At 39.2% G+C, this 21,893-nt stretch overlaps 1 protein-coding gene across 1 annotated transcript in view; it reads right to left on the reverse strand.

The window, feature by feature from the left end:
* The window catches only part of GABRG3 (gamma-aminobutyric acid type A receptor subunit gamma3), a gene marked incomplete at both ends in the record, with an annotated part of 334,257 nt that overhangs the window by 150,884 nt on the left and 161,480 nt on the right, over nt 1-21,893 (reverse strand). The window contains 2 exons of the mRNA XM_084276526.1: nt 848-930; nt 3,233-3,453. Coding sequence (XP_084132652.1) covers nt 848-930; nt 3,233-3,453 — 304 coding nt within the window. The remainder of the gene's footprint in view (nt 1-847; nt 931-3,232; nt 3,454-21,893) is intronic.

Here is a 21,893-nt window from a genome sequence, read left to right on the forward strand (position 1 = left end):
AGAAAAGGCTATTTTTTAATAGAAAGACAAAACAGTACATTTCCCATTCACTTTTGAAGAACACAGACCCTAAGATTTGGAGATAATCAAAAGAAAAAAAATTGTAGTGAAGACCTTTTTAAAAATGTTTGTAAAACATTTGTGCTGTTTGACTTTGGATAACAAAACTGTGCAGGAATACCCATGAGCAGACAGCTCCTAAGATTTTTCAAATGAATAAGCAGAAAGATAACTTTTCTTCACAGTAATATTAGACATCAAGATTAACTCACCTGACTTTTGTTTACCATCTGTTTCAGCAAAGCTGGAGTGGGTTTGTTTTTTTCCTATTAAATAGGTTTTAAATATACCAACAACCCTACATACCATACAGCATTGGAACTACTGGACAACCAGTAGTTACAGTAGTTACATGATTTACCTTTATCATGGAACAGAGAGGCATTACTTGCTATAAACTCAGATGTTCAGAGAGCTGACCTTGTTCTCAAGATGTGATCCTCCAAAAGAAAGCAGTGATTTCTTTCTCATTTACATGTCACATGATTTTATAGATTAACATAGCACAGACTGGTATGAATATCTTCTCCTGATGAAAGGGTGAGTATAGTATCAACTAAAAAGACTGGTTCTGAGGAAAAAAACCCCAAGCTGGAGTAAATCTACAGAAAACTTCATGGTATGTAGTCCATCAACCAGGAGTGCTAGGGAGGAAAACAAAATTCCCCTGAATATTTAAACAAAACTGAATTTCCTGTACCTGTTGTGGAATGGTTGAACAACTTGACACAAATCTCCTGCCTCGGCATGCTAGTCATATACAACAAGGCATCAAAGCAGTACTTACAGCTAGAGAATATCAGAGGACATGAGTGTTCATCCATTGGGAAATTGTGCAGCTGAAGCTGGCACTCTGCATTGATGGTAAGCCTGTAGAGAAACCACGCGTCTGTTACTACACATCAGCACAATGGTCAGAGGAGGAGGTTGGGTAACCATAGGGATCATGCAAGAGCACTTTGACATCTGTAAAGTAAGGTCTGAAAATAAAGGACAGATTTTTCATTGGCTATTTAGGCCTGATCCAAAACAATAATAATTATCTCAACCCAGAAATAATGTCAGACGTATTACTGTGTCCAGATCCCAGGAAATCTGTGCATATGTTTTTTTCTCTAGAAAATTCACCATTGGAAGGACATGGTACGGAAACAACTATTCTTTACAAAAATAACAGGAAATACAGCTGATGCAGAGATGTGTAATCTCACAAAATTAAAATGTCTTAAAAAATCTTGTAAGGAACATTCCCTGCATATACTTATAGCATGAACTTGAAATCCTTTCAATCTTTTTGAGCTGTCAATCAAAAACTTAATAAATGTCTGTATGCCATTCTCAGTTGTACAGATGTAACAAACAGATGAGCAGAAACATCTTCAGCCCCATTTGAAAGCTTGTTTTAGGTGATATCCCTAACAAAAGATACTGTGAATGGAGCTGGTTTTAAAATGGCTATTAAAAATGGATAATCTTCAGTGTGATAGCTTACAAAGTAAATCTATTTACCCTGGTAGATTGCATTAAGTGCTAGTCTCTTATCCAGTCTTTTTCAGAAAATAGACACTACATTAACTGCATGCCTAAATCTATGCAGTATGTAGCATGAGGGGAATTTTTTGTTGGCTTCTTCTTTTCTCTTTTTTCTTCTTTTTTTTTTTTATTTCAAAAGCTAACAAACTGGATTGAGAAAGCTTTGTTTGTCATAGTATGGAAGAAAGAAAACCTCTGTCTTAGAGAGGGTCTCCTATGAGGAACTTAACATATTTCTTTGCACTGACACTGAAAGAGGATTTGCAGTGTTACAGCAGGAGTGCATTCACACCCAAAAGTGGGCAGGGAAGAGGATGGAAAGGCATGGAGCATGACTGAACATTGTACATTTTCTCCTCCAACACCCAGCAGTATCACAACATACGGTGCTTCAACGCCATACCAATTCTGTGTGTTCATTTAAGTCAGATAAATTGATTTTGAATGACATAGTGTCATAAATGAACAGTAATCATTTAACAGCTTCTCCTATGTAAAAAGAAGGCTGAACAAAGTGGGCAAAAAGGACTCAAAACACCCTTCACAAACTAAAAATGCTCATTCAGTCTATCCACCGGGTCAAGTATTACCACTATTTTAGCTGCCTTAGAAATGGATTCAAAAGAGTTTATTTAGTGATAGGCATGTAAGTCTAACTACTATTAGGTAGATACTTAACTTGCCCTGAAATGCTGAAGCACAACTTAGTAGAAAACAAAACAAAACAAAACATAGCAAAACAAAACAATAACCAAAAAATCCCCAACAACCCAACCAAGAAGGTATTAGAGTTGCATTCCTAATCACCAAAGCCTTTAGCTAAAAGCTAAAGACTGGAGGAAGCCTAAGAATGGAAGGGCACAAAACCTGTCAGTAACATTTCCATCTATTTAATTCCTGTCTTATTGTTTGCCAGAGACTTGCTACTGGAGCCAAACCGCAATTGCAAGAATGATCAGGTTATGGGCAGCACAACCACTGAAGAAAATGTACTGTGAAAATGATCTTTCTGAAAAAGTTTGACACGGAATATAGCTCATGGCACAGCTACCTTCTGAGCAATTCATCTCTTCCACAAGTAAACACATATTGTGATTTCCACTGGCTTTTTTATGCAAATACATACAGTTTTTCTAATACCATACAGTTGATGTTATCACAAAGATTAGAAAAACTAAAAGCCTTTCCTCCAGCAATTCACCCTTGTGATGAGATGTGACAGACTATCTTTCAGCGTGACTTATTTGAAGAGTCAAGTATTGGCATTAGCATGAAATACTTATCCAGCCCTGCATCTAACTCTGATCAGAAAGGTTTCTGACAGCTTTTATGGGACTACATGCTCCTGATTTTATTACAAGCACTAAAATGCCCAACTTCCACAATTTAGACGGACCCATTTCCAATCATCAAGGTTTATTTTTTAGAAAGACAAGACTGTTTTTTAAACTCTGCAGTAGCTACCCCTAAATATTTCAGTATTTGTCAGGCACAGTCAGGTAAAACATCAGGAAGAAAACAGCAGAAGAGAACAAAGATACCAGTGAAAATTAGAATCATACTACTACATCAGAATCATTATGACTACTGTGCCAGAGGGGGAAAAGGCTTTCAGCCACGCGCTCTGCCAAGCACTCACCTGAGGGTATACAAGATCTTGCCATCATTCCATATGCGGAGGAGCTGGTTGGGAGTGGTGATCCAGTGAGCCTCAGCCGTCTTTGAGTTACGAAATATTGTGTCTGGGATCCAAATCAAGCCAACCATGTTGCTGTTCAGTGTCAGTATCTTCATGGTGCTGTTGAAGCGAAGACGGCTATCTGTCCACGTCTGGGCAAAAAATATATCAATTTGATATTCCTGCAATGAAAGCATGATATGCAAATTGAAATCAGTTCCACACTTCCCACTCCTATTTGGTCTTTTATAAGGTTTCTATGGGTGTAGAGTGGCAGAGTATGTTCAAGCCAGTGATGAATGTTTCCTTTTTTTTTACTTCATGAGGAAATAATTTTTCCTCTAGCTACTTTAGAAAGCAGCCAATTTGTTCACTGCCCAGAACCTGGTGCCCAGCCCATTCTCAAACAGCTATCTCTCCTCCTCCTCTGTGCTATCTGACTCTATGTCATATGGCATAGAGTACCTCTTCAGCTAGTTTGCATTGGTTATCCTGACTGTGTCCCCTCCCAGCATCTTGGGAAAATAAGCTCTGTTGAAGCAGAAAATGAGGACATTATCCACTCCCTATTCTATACCATCCACATCATGCCCAGATCCTATACTTCCCAGTTAATCACCACCGCTCATCCTGTCTTTGAGATACACACACACACAGACACACACAGACACACACACAAGGATATCATTCCCTTAGTCTATGGGCCATCCCTCTAAAATGTCAATCAAGTTCATTTAATCAACAGCTTTGGGCTTCATCTGTTGCAACAATCTTTTAGAGATGGTGTGCGTTGTTGGATTGTGTGTGCTCGCAGCTGGTGTATCTGGCACAGTCCATGCCCATGATCTGAAGATGTGTTTACTTTTTACTAGCTGGTAGAGATCAGTTATGTTATCATAAGTAAGTCGGTATCACATAGTCCAGCAAAATGAGAATCCTCCCAGAGGTGATAAGCAGCACTGTGGGGATTGAATACAGAGAGTATGGGTTTACATACCACCCCCATGTGAACAAACAAAACACCATTGTAACCAGCGACTGTTTACCTAAAATGGTATCTGTGTATAACAACTTTGTTGTAACATGCTCTGATCAGATCTCTCACTATCTCAGGTCTTTGTGCCCACCGTTGGGTACCAAAAATGGTCTGTCATGGTTTAACCCCAGCTGGCAGCTGAGCACCATGTAGGCACTCACTCACTCCTCCCTACACTCCCCTCACCTCCAGGAGAAGAATTGGAAGAAAAAAGTAAAACCCATGAGTTGGGATAAGGACAGTTTACTGGAACAGAAAAGTTCCTTCTGAAGAGGAAAGTAGCAACAGTACTAATAAAAGAATATGCAAAGCACGAGATACACAATGCCATTTTCTCTCTTCCCAGAACCTGATGCCCAGTTTGTTCAAGAGCAGCAACTCCTCCTCCCTGGCTAACTGCCCCCTATGTATGCTTCTCCGTATGGTATGGAGAACTGCTTTGGCATGTTTGGGCCAGCTTTTCTGGTCCTGTCCCTGCAGAGCTTCTTGTGAAAATTAACTCTATCCCAGCCCAAAACGAGGACACTGTGCCATAAGAATTTCTGCACTAGCACATTGTTTTCCATTGTCTCTGGACAGTCACAGCTGCAACACCCAATTTGCAGACACTTCTTTTTCATAGGGCAGACTGATAGAAGGGGTGTGAAAGAAGAACCTGAGCAATTCAGCTAAAGTAGAGAATCATAAATTCCCTTGATTATGGCAATGCCTTTTGAGGGGCAGTGAGTGTAATTCAATAAATTAGTTGTTCAGCCACTTATTTTCTGGTCACATAACAGCAGAATTGAAAAACTATGTTTGTGCTTCTTTATGGATACCTTATGTACCCAAATGCTAAGAGCTGAGCAGTCACTAGCTTACTTCCCTGAACAGGTTAATATCATAATTTTCATGAATTACATCCTTCCTTCAGTCCATGTTTACTGCTGTGTTTCTGAAGAAAAGTAGTCACAGTCAGTAATACTGCAGAAATTAAAATACACATGGGCAAACAGAAAAAATTATGTAAGTGAACAGACAGAAATGCTGATTTATACATTTAAAACCCCATGGAAGAAGCTGTGCAAACCCCAGTATTTGAACTCTGAATTTCATCTACCAGAGAGGCTGGGAAAGGTCATGTTTGCGTTTGCTTGTATTCCTCTCCCTCTTTCCAGACTGCTCTACCTGTGAACCCTGTGGAAATAGCCATCTGACCATGCCATGAAAGAAAACACCCTTTCAGTGTTGCAGGGCTGGCCTCATCCATGACAGGGACGGCATTTGCTGATGTGACACTAAGCCTATGCCCATAACACAGGCTAATACAGGCACAGGGGATAATCCAGAGGAAACTATCTCCTTTGGTCTCCCAGTAGATGCGGTGTTGGTTTATCTGAACGAGGGAGAATTATGGCTGTGTCTAAAATCTGGCATGTCTTTGCCTTTGACCACTCTGAACTTGATTTTATTGCATTTTTGTTGGTCTATTTCCAAGTTTTTAAAGGGAAGGTGTGAAAAGGAATGTTGTTATCCAAATGACATTGTATATTATTTTTAGTTAGAGACAGCTAGAAGAGCTTGTATTCTGAACTGAAGGCAGCACTTTTGCTAAGAGCCATCTGGTTCTTCTATGCTATTACATTTTTGGCAGGTCATCCTTCCAAAGCTGATGTTATAACACCAGGAAACCTAATTCACTGACACTGTAATCCTATCCCAAAACACACTCTGGGCCTCTTATCTCTGGATTGCAAATGATCAATAGGTGTGTAAACGGTCCTAGCATGTATCCAAATACCAGGTAATAGATCACCTTAGGAATTAAAGCCTAGCCACCAAAGGCATTAAGGACAATTTTTCTTCAGAGTCTATCTCACTACCATTTTTTATTGTATTATTAGCTTTATTTTCTCAGTGAAGCTGACAGATTTGAATCTGAAAAGACTTTTATTTTGTCTCGATGAGAACAAAGTTGCACATTTCCACACACTTAAAGGATGCAATGTAGTGTATGCAGCATACCCTTATTTCTGTCTAGCTCTAAATATTAAAAAATTACACCCTTAATTCACCAGGTTTAAGATGGTATAGAACTGATACGGATTCTTTACACTCAACCCTGTATCATTGCAATCTTTGAAAGTCCAGTGAAAAGAATTTGAAACATTTGAAACAGAGAAGAATATATGTCAGACAGTCTATAGGTTTCTCCAAATGCTGAGTAAGTAGAGTTGGGTTTTTTTAGCTCACATGTGAGAATCGGTATTTATAGAATCAAAGACCATTTGTATACAGCTGGCTAATGACAGTGCTATCTTTTTACAGGACAAATTTTTGCATGATATTCATATTTGAGAATATTTTGTATGAATGCTTTATTTTGACTAAATTGAAGAACAGCCATAATTCCCTTCTAGAAGATCATATATATTTAATGATATTTAGAATTTCAGGATTTAGAATTTTTAGGATTTCTACCCCACCAAAGGAAAGTAAGCCCTGAAGCTCCATCATATACAGTCCTGAGAAGACAGAGCAGCTAGATCTGAGCAAAGTGGGCACAAGAAGCACCATAGATGTATCATTGTGGTTTCCATCCAGGCAAACTACTCTGGCTGAGAAACAGACTACATTAGCTTAGAAACAGGACCATGCTAACACCACTGTACATTTTGCATGTCCTCTATTTATTACTGCAGCTAGAACATACCAGCAGAGATAATTAATCAAAATATCTTTGCAATGGGCCACTGTAATTCCATTCACCTTAAAAAAAACCCCAACACTCAAGCTTAATGGTTCACAGAAAATCTCAATTATTTAGGTCTTTAAAAAGTGTATTTTAACTTTGTAAACTTAGATCATAAAAATCAAAGCAACATCTTTAAAAGTTAAAGTTGTTTGAAATTAGTTGCATTGACTTTTTTCAACATTCTACCTCTCTTTTTTTTAATTTAAATTATTTACTGAGAATGTAGAAACTACCAAACAAAACTTTCCCAGCAAAAATAGATATTTCCATTTACTATCTGAATTGCAATTCCATCTTTTTTATTGTCTTCATTAATCCTTTTTTAGAAGTGAAAGTTAGATTAGTACATCCTTTACATTAATCCTTTTAATTGCTTCAGTCTTCAACCAAGCAGATAATAGAGTATGATATTCATATATTCACTCTACTAGGAAGGCACAGAGGTCACTTTCGAAGCTGGCACTCAGTTCTCCACTTCTAATGGAAGTAAGACTGTGCACGATTCAAGAAAATTACCTGTATCTTAAATTTGAGGAAAAGTAATTGCTTTTGTTTTATTATTTTTATTTTTTAATTGAATGATGATTTAAGCAGATGGTATTTTTCTGGTTTGTGGTTATGTACACAGCAACAAGCTATTGATGACTTTTCTTTCATATTTTCTGTTGATTTGTAGACAGGAGGACATAACCCAGAATTAACAACAGTATTAGCTGCAAATAACTGTACATAGTCAGGGTCCAACTAGCTGATTTTAGCATATATTTTACATATTCAAATATTCCTAGAGTGGTTTCATTAGTGCTTTGAAAATAATCAAGGCAGAAGTGAATTATTTGCCCTTCAGCTGTGTAGGAATGATTAATGATTTGAAACACCTTGAGAGTGCCATGGTTTGAGCCATCTGTAGCTACAGAGAAAAATATATGGTTTTCAATGAAGTCTTTCATTGTTTTCTCAGTCAAAAGAGGAGCTAACATGTTGTTGGCAATACATGAAGCTTTTCTCCAACCATGATGTATCATTTTAGCTGTGGGTTAATCCTGGAAAATACTATTTAATTGTCTGTCACAGTTGGGTGATCTATTTGAATGACTATGGATAATAGCATGGTATGCCTTTGTTGCTTCTGCTGCAGCCTTCTCATTTCCTGCACTTTCACAATTCCTCACAACAACAGTAACAGCAACAACAACATCAAACAGTCTTGTCCTTGGAAAAAAATGGAAGAATTTATTGCATGATATTTTGCAGGTTCTTACTGCTGCTTACCAGAGAATGCACCATCACTTCAAGACTCTGCAGGCAGCCTTTAGGCAAATATTGCTATCTTTCTGCTTGATTTAGAATTATTTCTCTAACTCTTCTAATTTTTTTTTTTTTATTGTAGACCCTATATCTTGATTGTTGATGGAATGAAAGTGGTTTTGATTAATTTATTACTGGGATTTGTGTGAGACTGGTACTCAATCAACTAAAAACACATAAATAATTAGAGCCATGTTTAGATTATGATCACTCAATGCCCTTCACACTTTGAAGTCCCTTCCAACCCAAAGCATTCTAAGATCCCATGATTCTAAGATTATGGACACAGAACAGAGCTGTTCAGGGAAACAGCAGAGAAATAGGAGCAAAGCCTCTGAAGGGTGCAAGTCCCCCTCTTTCTGCACTCAATCACAGACCACAGGTTAACATGCCCAGAAATGTTCTTTCTTTATGTCCTTGCCATGCTCAGATTAAAAGTACAAAGAGAAGGCTTTGAGATACTGTGTTTTAATAGGAAACGTCCCAAACATTAAAGGAACACACTTGATGTCTGTTTATTTAGTCTGCAATTTGGTGCACTTGAAGAACATCAGGAGGGGGTAATCTTTTCAGAGTCTGAAGTTCATTTTCAATAAAAGAATATTTTTTCTAGCCCAGCTAGCTTCTGAAAAGAAAGTTTAATCAACAACTGAATTGCCAAAGATTACCCTACAAAGGGCTGTCTGATTGATTCAGCCGCCCCTTTAGCTGTGTGACAAATGAGTGAAAGGAGAAATACTGCCTAAAATACGGGACAAGTGGTTCTCCCTTCCTGAACCAGAACATTCACACACCTCAAATCAAAACATGAAGAGCAATTCTGGGGAGTACAGCCCACCTTTATCTTGCCTTGGATAAGAGGGCTAGAAGAAGACAATTGTCCTTTGTTTAAGTGAAACATCTCATCAGGCTTTTGATCATCTGAAGAGGTACAAGCCATGCTCATGGCTAGGTTTGATCTTGATGGAAATAAATACTCCCACAGTAGTGGTTGCATTATGTGTTCTGTTCTGTTTGTTCTGCAGATAGCATGGTGTAGAGATTATAAAAATACAGGAATTATGATGACTCCAGGAAAGCCTGGAAGGCTTAAAATATTACATTAGCTTTACTCCTTGAAGATACTGCTTGTTTTTGTACCGTGTGTGCAACTTGCATTCTAATTAAAAAAAATATTAAAACTCTCTGGGAGATAATGTGATAGAGAGCAGCCCTGCAGAGGAGGACTTGTAAGTGCTGGTGGATGAAAAGCCTGGCTTGAGCTGACAACACGCGCTCACAGCCCAGAAGGCCAACCTCCTCCTGGGCTGCATCAAAAGGAGCATAGCCAGCAGGTCGAGGGAGGTGATTCTGCCCCTCTGCTCTGCTCATGTGAGACACCACCTGGAATACTGTGTCCAGTTCTGGAGTCCCCAGCATGAGAAGGACATGGAACTATTGGAAAGGATCCAGAGCAGGGCCACGGAGATGAACAGAGGACTGGAGCATCTCTCCTACAAAGACAGGCTGAGAGAGTTGGGCTTGTTCAGCCTGGAGAAGAGAAGGCTCAGGGGAAATCTTATAGCGGCCTTCCAGTACCTGGAGGGGGTCTGAAAGGAAGCTGAGGAATGACCTTTTGGAAGGGCATGTAGTGATAAAACGAAAGGAAATGGTTTTAAATTGGAAGGGGGTAGATTTAGATTGGACATTAGGAAAAAATTCTTCACTACAAGGGTAGCGAGGCCCTGGCACAGGTGGCCCAGGGAGGTGGTGGAGCCCCCTCCCTGAAGGTGTTCACAGATGGGTTGGATGGGGCTTTGAGCAGCCTGGTCCAGTGAGAGGTGTCCCTGCCCATGGCAAGGGGGTTGGAACTTGATGATCTTTAAGGTCCTTTCTGACCCAAACCATTCTATGATTCTATGAATGGTCTATCATCTTCCAGGGAAGCCCTTTTGAAACTTGCACCCTCATTTTGTGGAAATACTGCAGAAGTCTGCTGGAGGAAACCTGCTAAAATAACAGTGTATTTCATATGCAGTTTATATGCAAACCCTTGTGGTATCATCAAGATCAACACAAGCCTTCTGTGAGGACAGTAGTTCTCACACGTGTCCTGAAAGTTTACCTTGTTTTCAGCACAGCTTGGGTTGAGCAGAGAAGCACCATTAGGGCTTTCTGAAACATTCCCTGCAGTATCTCTGACAGCCTGGAGCTTCACGTTTTCAGAGACTGCTCAGGGGGCAAATGGGAGGGATTTACCTAACCCTATGTACAACACTACGCTTTGGGACCTACAGGATGGCATATTGTGGCTCACCTTCCCATTCTCTACCAGCCTCTTTTCCCAGTCTCCCAGGAGAGTCTTTCTCCTCTTCCAGCAGGAGCTCCTCCTCCTCCTCCAGCTCCTACCTTTACTCCTAATAGTCTGAAGGGTGGAAAAGCTCATAAAACACTCCTCCACCTCTGAGTTTTTTCTTAATCTGAGGTTATCTTTTGCAGCAGCATTGAGATTGTGCCTTCAAAAGACCCACAAAATAAATATACAAACCAAACCATAGAATGCTGATATTTACAATGGTAGTAAAATATGTATCTTTGAAAACTTTACAAACTGTTTTATGTCTAGAAATACTTTTAATAAGTTGTGCTTTTGTGAGGATTTGCTTTGATACTTTCATAAAGTTACATGCATGGAGAAAATACAATTTAAAAAGCAAAGTCAACATTGAGATTGTCACCATGGATATAATGGCTATTCAGGTTAACTAACACTGGTTAAAATATTTCAGCATGCAGTCACAATTGTCTCCATAGCTGAACACTTTGAGTCAAAAAAAAAAAAAAAGCAAAGCTCTTCTCATCACTGCCTCAGCAGGAGTCTTGGAGTAGGAGGATGGAAGCTTGCCTTCTTCACTATAGCGTTGCCCTCTGGCTGCTTTAGGAGATTATTTCACCGATTTCTTGCTATTATAAAGAGAGAAAGACAGCTAACCTCACACTAGAAACAAAACATGCAATTATCAAGTAGCATTTCCTTTCCCTGAGAAAACATTTATCTGTCGCACTGTGCCTATTTTGTCTCCTTGGAGGCTAGCTCCAGTCCTACTGTATTCAAAATAACTTTTTACACTCAGTTAAAAGAAGGGCTGGAGATGTTTGTCTTGGTCCATCCCCAGAGACCTCTTTAAGCCTCCTCCTCCTCCTTGCTTTGCACTGATGGATTATCTCTTCTTTTTCGATCAGCATTTCACAATCAGAAACACAGCATGAAATTAGAAAGAATGCAGCTCATTTTAGAAAACCAGCTGTAGATCTAGTCTCTTCCTATCCCTTTTGGTGGAAGACTCTTCACTCTTGCTGAGTATCACCACCTCCCTTTTCTTCAGGGACTCCTCTGTCGGCTTCTGTTTCACTTTGAGTATTCACAAAGACATCCTAGTGGTATGATGGCACCACCACTGCATTTTCACAGCCTGGGCCTGATGATCAGCCTTTGACACTGCTCTGTCTTTGATCAGTCATAAACACATGCTCTTAAACTGGGCCACCTTAGAAAAAGGGATGTCCAAAACATGTGAGGAAGTCACAGGGGAAGTAGAGGTGGGTGATACGTTGCAGTGGACAGGCTTTTGGTCCCTGTTATCTGGTGGGCAATGTAACTCGAAATGCTAATCAGAATGCTCACTCCTTAGGAGATCGCTGCTGGGAGAAAAAAGTTGTTGGGATTGACGGAGAAAGTACAGTGCCCACTCTGACCTGTAATTTAAGGCTTTACTAAGACATGAGACATACTGGGTTTTATTTGAGAGAGAGACAGACAGAGAGATTGCAAATCAAAAATTAGATGTGGTAAGAAATCAAGCTGGTTAACTTGTGTATTTATTAAGACAAACGCTCAAGGACAAGTATAACTCCTGTGGAAATAATAAAGAAATTAAAATGAATAATTACGGAACAGAAGAAACAAAGAAAGAGAAAATTAAGTCTGTGAACATATGTTATTCACTGTGCTTAATTCTCCTAAGAATACTTGATATCTGAAAAAAAATAAACACATTATAAAGATACTCAGTAGTATTCACATATTACAACAAAAGATGTATCAGCTTCATATGCCTAGTTTTCAAGGTGTTAGCTTATCCAAAACAGAAGTTAAACTACCCTGTTGACAAGAAGAAATGCTCTCTTGGCTACTGCACACAATAAGACTTTATATGAATAATCTCTGTATTAAAGAGGGGGTTTAGTGATTGAGAGATGGCCTTCTGGCCAAAGAAGTGGAAGAACATTTTTAAACCTCCTTTTTGCAATTGGTAGACTAGAAAAGAAGAGGTCATCATGATGTTTTTATGCGTAAACCATTCTTAAAACAAGAACAGCTGTAAAGGAATGGGAGAGAGAGTAGCAATGAAAAAAATGACAGCTATCTCAGGCTGAAGAATCAGATACAGTGAGGGTCTCACATAGAATCCCGACTGAGAGGAAAGATGGTAAAGAGCACATTATAAAGAGGCAGGTGGCAAAATCAGATGGATAAAAGTGCTGTTCCAACTGTTCCCCTCCAGTGTCACTTTTAGGGTACTCCCTGAGGCTGTGTTATGTCTTAAGAATCCACATAACACTGTACTGCAATATCCAAGCGTCCCAGGAAGTTGCTCCTTTATCCCTACAACACTAGCTAGAAAAAAGGAAAACGAAACAAATCCTTCTTTTTCTTTCTCAGAAGCTGAAATACTGAGGGTATTGCTGTTTTCTGCAGGCTTGTGCTGGAAAACTACAGCTCACCAGGGATTGACACCCCATTCTTTCAAACCTTATCCCATTTGAAACCATTCTATGAACTATTAGCAAACATTTTCAATGGTCAGAATAAATTAGCACATCCAATTGTGCAACTGCTATGGTTTTTTTCCCCAAAAGAAGCAGTAACTCAGTGATTACGTCCCCACAGCCAAGTAAAGGGACACTAGGTACATAGCCCAAGCACCTCACACCCAGTTATCCAACTTACTTCACTGGCAGCTATCTTCCTTACCCTGTTCCTTCCAAGGTAAATCTGCCACAGAGGCAGCTAAAACTCAGAAGTGTAGACATACACTGGTTGGTTCCATTGAGTCGTGGGGCCGAGTATTTGTCCCTGGACATATTTGATGTAGCAGAATAGATATACCAAGGTCAAAAAGTCTAAATTCATTACAACCAAAATAGGATCTAAAAAGAAAGCTGGGAAGTGCTGGATGACAAAAATCAAGTAAATAAATAAAGCAATAGTGAGTGAGGGATTTACATGCTGTATGCATAGGATATATACTGTGTCTACAGGATGTGAGTAGGTGCTACTGCCATTAAACAAAATGATGCACAAAAAAGCCAACTTTGCACAAAGTACTAGGAAAAGCTCATTTGGAAAATTCCTCATTTGCATTTGAGGGCAACGCAAATGTTTAACTGCTCTAAAAATGAGAACAAGGCTAATTTGCCTCACAGGCGTGGAGAGACACTGTGCACTGAGACTCTCAGCTGTGCTCAAGACCTTCAGGACATTAGGAAAAAGTTGTTCACCAAAAGATTATCGGGCATTGGAACAGGCTGCCCAGGGAGGTGGTTGAGTCACTAGCACTGGATGTATTTAAAAGACGGGTAGATGAGGTGCTCAGGGATATGGTTTAGTAGAGGACAGGTACGGTCAGACTTGATCACAGAATCACAGAATCATAGGGGTTGAAAGGGACCTCAAGAGATCATCAAAGGTCCTTCCCAACCTAGTGATCCTATGATTTTATGATTCTTGGTCTTGGCCTGTGGAAAAGCCAGGGCAGCCTGCACCCTTCTGCAATGCTGGCTCAGGCAAAACCAGACCCCTCTCTACTTCTGCAATAGTGGAAGCTTGCCTAGAAGGGAGGCAAGGTTCCATACTCAAAATATATAGCCCCTAAGACTATGTTGGCTGCCATGCTATGGACATTCTGGTTCACAGATTACCTCTTCAGAGGAAAATGCAGCAGGTAAATGTCTCCAGGCCTCAGCTGGACTTCATAACCCAAGCACAGAGACAATTCAAAAAGATAAGTAACTGGAGGCATATCCTTGCCTCCATTTCTTCACCTCATGGGTATTATTTTTTACTTTAATCTGTTTTTGTGGGTGCCTCCAAGGTGATTACTGGACTCTGCTCATAGATTCTAACAAGCCTTCTTCTGTTAGGGGATTTGACATTCAGAATAGCTCCATCTCCCTTTAAGACCATACTTCTCAAAACAAACTTGATAAAATTCCAGTTGTCCCTAGATTTCAGTCCATTCTTTTTTTATATGAGACTCATATTAAATCACTTATTGACGGTGGTAATTCTTCGTTGTCCCTAATCTGAGGGAAAAGTGACACTTGATGAAATAGAAGATAGCTGATTGCCATTCACTGGGCCATTCAGTGATAGCAATTTCAGGAGTCTAGGCTGTTCCTATCAGTTTTGTATGAGCACATTCCTCTTACATTCACAAACTTCATCACTCACAAGTTGAGGAAACTCAAAAGGAGCCTATCAGAAATTTTCAATACCCAATATCATTAAGAAAAAAAGATAAAAAAGAAAGAAGCTAAACAAGAATTTGTGAGATCTATCTTCCAAAGCTCATTAGGAAAAATGAAATATAGTAATGTGATGTGCAAGATAAATTCACTCCCTAACATAGTCTAAACTCACTTGACAACTAAGCATCTTCTCTGGCACAGCAGGATTAATAACTGATACTGGGGCATATTTTTTACACTATAGTAGAAAGATTAAAAACTAATTCTGCTACTACTTCTGAACTGGTTATACTGTTGTCAATCAAAAGAGATTAGAATGGATGTAGCTTGTGTGGGAAAAATACTTCATCTCCAGAACAGTTTCACTTTCTAACTAGAAATTAAATAGATAATATATGCAGCTGATAACACAGGCACTTCTGGTACATTTTGCCTAAATCCCCCAACACTGGGCAGGTAATTAGAAGTGAGGACAGCTGCATCACTAACCCAAGTGAGGGAGGTGCTCCATCTGTTGCCATGGTAACATTCCCACCTCTGCTCCCCCACCGTTGGTCCCCTCCTCGTTGCTGTGGTAACTACTTGACAGCAGCCCCCCTTCTTCAACCCCTGCATCCCCCCACCACACTTGGACACCCAGCCAAACCCACCGTCAGCATCATGCGGTTGGAAGTTTCCCACAGGGAGATGTAGGGAAGGCGTCGGTTTCTCTTAGACAGAAGAGGGTGTGGAGGTGCTGTTTGTTTTGTTTGGATGCATTTATACAGGGATATGCTACCGGGGAAAGACGTGGGGTCAATATAATGCTTGGATGTTGCTTTCTGTGGTACAGAGGCTCAGGCTGTCCTTTGACCAGCAGTGAATGTCACTGGCAAATAACTCTATAGCAGTCTTTTTGCCAGTATTTTTTCCCCTTGTATTATTTAGTGCCAGAAGGGAAACAATAATATTGACCCAGCCAAATTTCTCTCAGTGTATTTCAGCTTATTCAGTCTGCATTTCCTTTGTTTCTGAATACTGTTCTTGAACTGATAGAGGTTTTATGTTTATTTTTATTTTGCCTTTTTCCCAATTTCAGTAAAAGGAAGATGAAAATAGGTGCTTTTTTCAGGATCTTACAGTATTTCTTTCTGAATCCTGCTTTGAACATTTTCCATTGCAAAGAACATAAACTTTATAACCTTTGCAGCATCAGTTTTCAAAACTTTGTCTAACCACTTTAAACCTCCACAGATTGTTAAATCTCCTTTCACCAGAGCAATACAAAAAATCTTTCATGATCTATCCCACTGCTAAACTGTAAGTAGGAGACAACTGGATATCCAGCAAGGAGACGTGTGGAAGTCCAAGGGCTAACACTGGTTTTGTCTTTACCTGATACCAATACACTTGCACGCTGCTTTCTTCACTTGAGCATCTCCAGACTTGGTGCTCTTGTAGCAGGAGACAAAAACTCAGCTCTAATCTGGCAACAACTTATGCCAATGTAGGAAAAAAGAAATCTTTTCTATGGCAGTTTTCTACTGCACTGTTATTCTCTAAAACATATTTCAGAATGCCCAGCTGTGAAGTTTTCCTTTAAAACTGTTTCATGAAACAATTCATAATATACATTTCAATTGCCTATCAAAGGGAAAAGTTATTATGGCAATTTCAATACCAAAAACTACTCCATTGTGAACAACATGAAAGAAGTGGACATGCTTTTTGCTAATGCAACCCTGTGTGAATCCTTACTTTTTAATTTCCTGGCGTACCAGTAAGAATGAAAACAAAGGACTCAAAGTACAAATTGTTCTAAGTAGATTCTTCTCATTCTTAAAATGTGGAATGAAAGCCATGAGAAAGATGGTTGAAATTATTCTGGAGGCAATAATTGCGAGAAAAAATGAACTAAGGAATGTGAGAATTCTTGAAAGCAGCTATTGAACATCTGAATTTTTAATTATGCATTTTTTTTAAAAGTAACCGTCAGTCCCAGTTAATAAATACACATACATAAGTCAGCTGCCATTAGAGTGAATAAAGCTTGAGGAGCAATCCTAATGCAGTTTATCTCTTTCTCTAAATCCATAAAAAAGACCACTCATCAGAGGTGCAAAATGGCCACCTGCTGCAACTTTGTTCATTTGAATTTACTGACCTGCATAATAAAATGGCATTACCAGTCTGGAAGAGATGAGTTATCAAATATTAAACCAAAGAATTTTCTCATCTGAATCTTCATTGGAGGTTCTTTTCATCGTATTCTTATTAAAATACATGGATTTAGGAGTGCTTCAGAGATGAATGAGACTGAGCAATCACAACAGCAGACATGGGAACCGTTCTACCTGATTTTATGTTTTTTGATAATAAGCCAACATTAATTACTCTGCAAGTGACAAGTTCTACAGTTTTTAAAAAAAAGGCTCCCAGGGGACAAACTCTGGACAGTTGCCAGCACTATACTGGTGAATGCGTCTAAAATTAAAGAAAACTGATAATGATTGTGTTTTGAAGAATTAGGACTACATTTTTCCAAAGCATGACAATCTTTGTCTAGGTGCAGGCCAGAAAATGAAGGTGGACATTCCTCAACACATTTATTTACCCAAATAACACTTTTAACAGCTATAATAAGCTCAAGTTCAGGAGAACAGCTCAGGAAAGCTCTGACTGAATTTGCTGGGGTGCTTCAGACATCTTTAATGCCTAAAGATATGCTATGGAGCAAACTCAGCAGAGTCCTTGTTACCTGAGGTGACAGTTGAGTCACCTCAGAAAACAGCCTGAGGGGCTTGAGGTAATAGCTGAGGTGACATGTGGTAGCCAAGGGGGTTTCAACCCTGAGCTCCCATATCCCAGGAAAGAGTATTTTTGGGTACAGTCTGAGGGAGAAGAAGGTTCTGGATGGAATCAGATTTTTCCCCTTCTGTTGAACAGGTTTCATTGTGTCAATAGAGAGGCAAGTTTCACAGAGCCAGGAGGACAAGAAAAAAAGTTGCTTTGACTGTAATCTACTGCTGTTTGCAAAGTTAGCTGAAGAATGAGTGATGAGCGAGAGTCTACACACTTCATGCTAGACAATTACTGCATAAAAAATTAAAAAACCCAAACATGCTAAAGCTTTGTCCCTCTATCTTAGTTCTCCTACCCTAAGAAAACACTTCCTGGCCCTGACTTCAGGTTTCACAAAGCTATTTCTAGTTATGCAAAAGTCAGTGCTTCAAAGCACGTCCTCTTACATACGTTGTGTGTTTTGTTTACTTAGGTACCCCAGAATTCAGAATAGTTCCCGTTATAAATACTGAAATGGGAATGAAGTTTCCCAGTGTTTGGGTGGGCTGGGTAGCAGTCAAGGGTATAGATTATGTTCCCAGAGACAGGTGATGAACGCTTAAGCCTGGGATGTAGGCCATAGCTCTTAAGACTTCTCATTTCACTTTGACAGGGATTATAGTACATCAGGAAACATAGGAGAAGAAAGGGCCCATTTGCACCAGAACTTGAAAGTTTCCATAATGTTTTAGAAATCCATTATTTCTCACAAAAAAGACTGACGTAAAAAAAGGCATTCAAGCCAGTTCAGTAAAATTTAATATTTTTACAGAGAAAATTAAGGAAATTAGAAATAAGGGCACAAAGTTTAGGTGACATAAAAATACATTTACGTGGGTGAGAATTCTGAAGTACATCAAAAGATAATGTAATCAAATGGCAAACAGCCTAAACTGATCAAGATGAATAGCAAGCAAATGGAAGTAAATGATCAAAGTGTAACACCTGCTGCCGCAGATGACATCTATGTTTGAAGTATATTAATAACCTGAAGCATCATCTCCATTCTTATCAGGGACCCAAATATTAAATCTATCAACTACAAGCAAGCCCCTACTCCTGCTAGAAGTACTTTCATATGTGCACCCAAGTGACTTATATTCCACACACGGATGGATAAGGAAGTCTTATAACAAACATTAGGAACCTCATGGATAACTTGGCTTGGTCTAATTAATACACCCAAACTTATATAATGCTAAAAGCCGCAAAACCTGAGGGTTAAACAATGTTCAGTTTAGATACATATATTAGGAAACACAGTTCTAATATGTTATTAAGAGTTTCTAGAGGAAAATTGGTTTAGTATATTACAAGTGAGACACTTAATGTCACCAGACATTAAGTACTACCACTTGTCCCATTATGAAAATGTATTTTCAGTACATATACAAAAAGTAGTATCAATGTCAAGCAAATGACTCAGAATTACTTCATAATTATTGTTTTATTTCAGTCAAAAATTACAGCTATTTCTGAGTATGAACTTACAGTAGAAGCAGCATCTTAATGCTATAAAAATGTTCTTGCAAACTTCTGAGAATTCCTTTGACTTGGATCAAGAAAACAAAAGTTGCATGAAGTGTAGCTTTCTGTCAGAAAACATTCCTTTATCTATGCCAGAACTATGCCCAAACTGTGACCAAAAGAAAAGAAAATGAACAACAAACTAAAATTGCAGTTTGTATCTTTTTGGTAGACTTTCTAGATGCTTGCAGCTTAATTTCCCAAAGAATCTGTCCAAAAGAGACAATTTTGTCTGCTGGCAATAAACAGGACTTTGTGATCATTGATCTGAAGCGCTGGAGCCTTAAAAAAAAAGCAAATCTCCCATCTTTTCTGACCTGCACCCTATTTTCTTTCTATGCACTATGAGGGGAGGACAGTTCTTTCAGGTTGCATCTTAGAAGAACCCAGCAAAATTTCGTTGCAACACTCCCAACCAGGTGAAAGATAAAATGAGGAAAAAAGAAAATTACTTGAAAAATTTCCTTTGAGTTAAAATATTTCACTGAGAAAGTTTCATCACACCAGGTAATTCAGAGGATATTCACTCTTTTACATTTACAAAGGAATATGGCAGGGAGAAACCACTATGACTATGCATGCAGGTATTCCAAAACCTATGCATGCTGGCCATGTTGTTGCAGCTAAATAGTTACACTTATAGCAGCAATAAACTTATAAATCTGATAAATCATCATGAGTAAAATACTGAACAATACGCACATGGTTTTGACAAATACTATAAAATGAAGGGTAAAGCTAGTATTTAAAGAGGTTTCTGAGAAAAATCGTAGAACTTTTGGATTTAGAGAGACACCAATTTTATCAGAAAGTGTACAAGTAAATTCTTTGGGCTTTACCAAAACAGCAACAATAACTAAAGGCATTGATAAAGCATTCTTGCTTCTGCAAAATCTGTGGAGACTTCCTGTTTGACAGAAGTTGAATCAATGCATAAATGCATAAAACTCCCATGTTCATTCAGATTTTCTTCCTTTTTTTCTCCTACCATAAGCTAAACATTCATTTTTCTTTTTCTAACTGACATTCATAAGGCACAATGGACAGAATTTAAGTTACCTATTTAGAATTTTCATGAAATCCAAATTCCACTCTGAGCCTCCTGTGTTTAGTTCCTATTTTTATCAGGGTGTTTCTCCATTCTGTAAATTCGCTGGATATACCAACATTCTGTCTCTGAACTACTGCAGAAAGGCGCTGTATAATTTCTAAAGCTTCTTAAAATTTGTGATCCTTAGGTTCTCAAATTCTGATGCTGTTCTTTTTTGTCTTTTACATACTGAGGGTTTTTTTTTCCTTCTGTCTGCTTTTAAGCATTTTGTATAAATAGGAACTAGTAAAATTGCAAAAATTTATCTCAAGGCTGCACTCCAGGTTTAGCTATGACCAGAGATTTTTCTTTTTAAGTTATCAGTTGACAACAAAACAGTATGTTGTTTTACACTAGCACAGAATTTGAATTTGTATGTTTGACTGTTAAACATACTCATCCTCCAAAAGCCAGAGTACTGTTTCAAAGCTCTGTCCATGAAGAAGGACTGTGCACCTTCAAATCCCACTGAATTCTGTGGGGATATCATGTTCTTTGATGCCCTCAAAGTCTGCAAAACCTCATCCCCTAAACTGATTACAAAACAGTGCAGGTGTTCAATACCTGCTGTGGGGTGTGTAAAACAGCAGAGATAGCCAGGCCGCTGGCAGAAGCGTGGGACCCATGAGTGCTGTAGGGGCTGGCAGATGTGACTTCAAGGCCACTCCAGATAATCCTTGATCAACCACAGTGTTTGGGAGCAGTGCCAGGAGACTGGAGGAAAGCAAATGTCACTCCTATCTCTAAGTCGAGCATGAAGGAGCAGCCAGGGGATTACAGGCTGGCCAACCTCACCTTATAGGAAGTTGATGTATCAGCTAGTCCTGAAAACCACTTCCAGACATATGAGTGACTGGAAAATCATCAGCAAGGGGAAGTCATGCTTGACCAGCTTGATAAACTTCTGTGAAGGCATGACTGGCGTGATAGATGAGGGGAGAGCAGCATCTACCTGGATTCCAGTGGAGCCTTTGACACTGTCTCCGATAAGATGTTTCCTCACAGAAGAGCTGTTGATGTTGAGTTGGATGGGTGGTTAAGGGGGGTGGGCTAAGAACTGACTGACTGGTAGGGCCCAGAGAGTGGTGATCAGGGGCACAAAATTGCCTCTTAATAAGAAGCAAGAATCCAAAACAATGTATCAATGCCTTCCTTTGCCTTTGTATCCTGCCTTTTGTGTCATTTCTTGATTGTCAGGTGAGATTTGTATCTTTTCTATGTATTTGCCACAACAGTGTATCTTTCACTGTTGAGTTCTTCTTTCATTTGTTATTGTCTTAGACCCCCAAAGGTTAAAGAGCCTATTATGATGTTGCACTTCTCTCTGTCTGCAGGAAGCAAAGGTAGGATTGCATTTCATTGTGCTAAAACAGTGACCAGAATCCAAACAACGGTGCCAGTACATCATGCAAGTTGATTCCCTCTCTCTCAGATGCTAGCATAGAAAAGGGATCAGTCAGTCTCAAACTAATTTCCTTAAGATCAGCTACCTAACCAGCAATATCTATTTGAAACAGCTTATTTGTAGTACAGCTCTGAAAAAAAAAACCCAACCAACAAGACACCCAAGCAATACATCTCAGGTGTAACCACATCC

Source organism: Gallinula chloropus (assembly GCF_964237585.1).
Source record: "Gallinula chloropus genome assembly, chromosome: 1".
NCBI classification, from domain to species: domain Eukaryota; kingdom Metazoa; phylum Chordata; class Aves; order Gruiformes; family Rallidae; genus Gallinula; species Gallinula chloropus.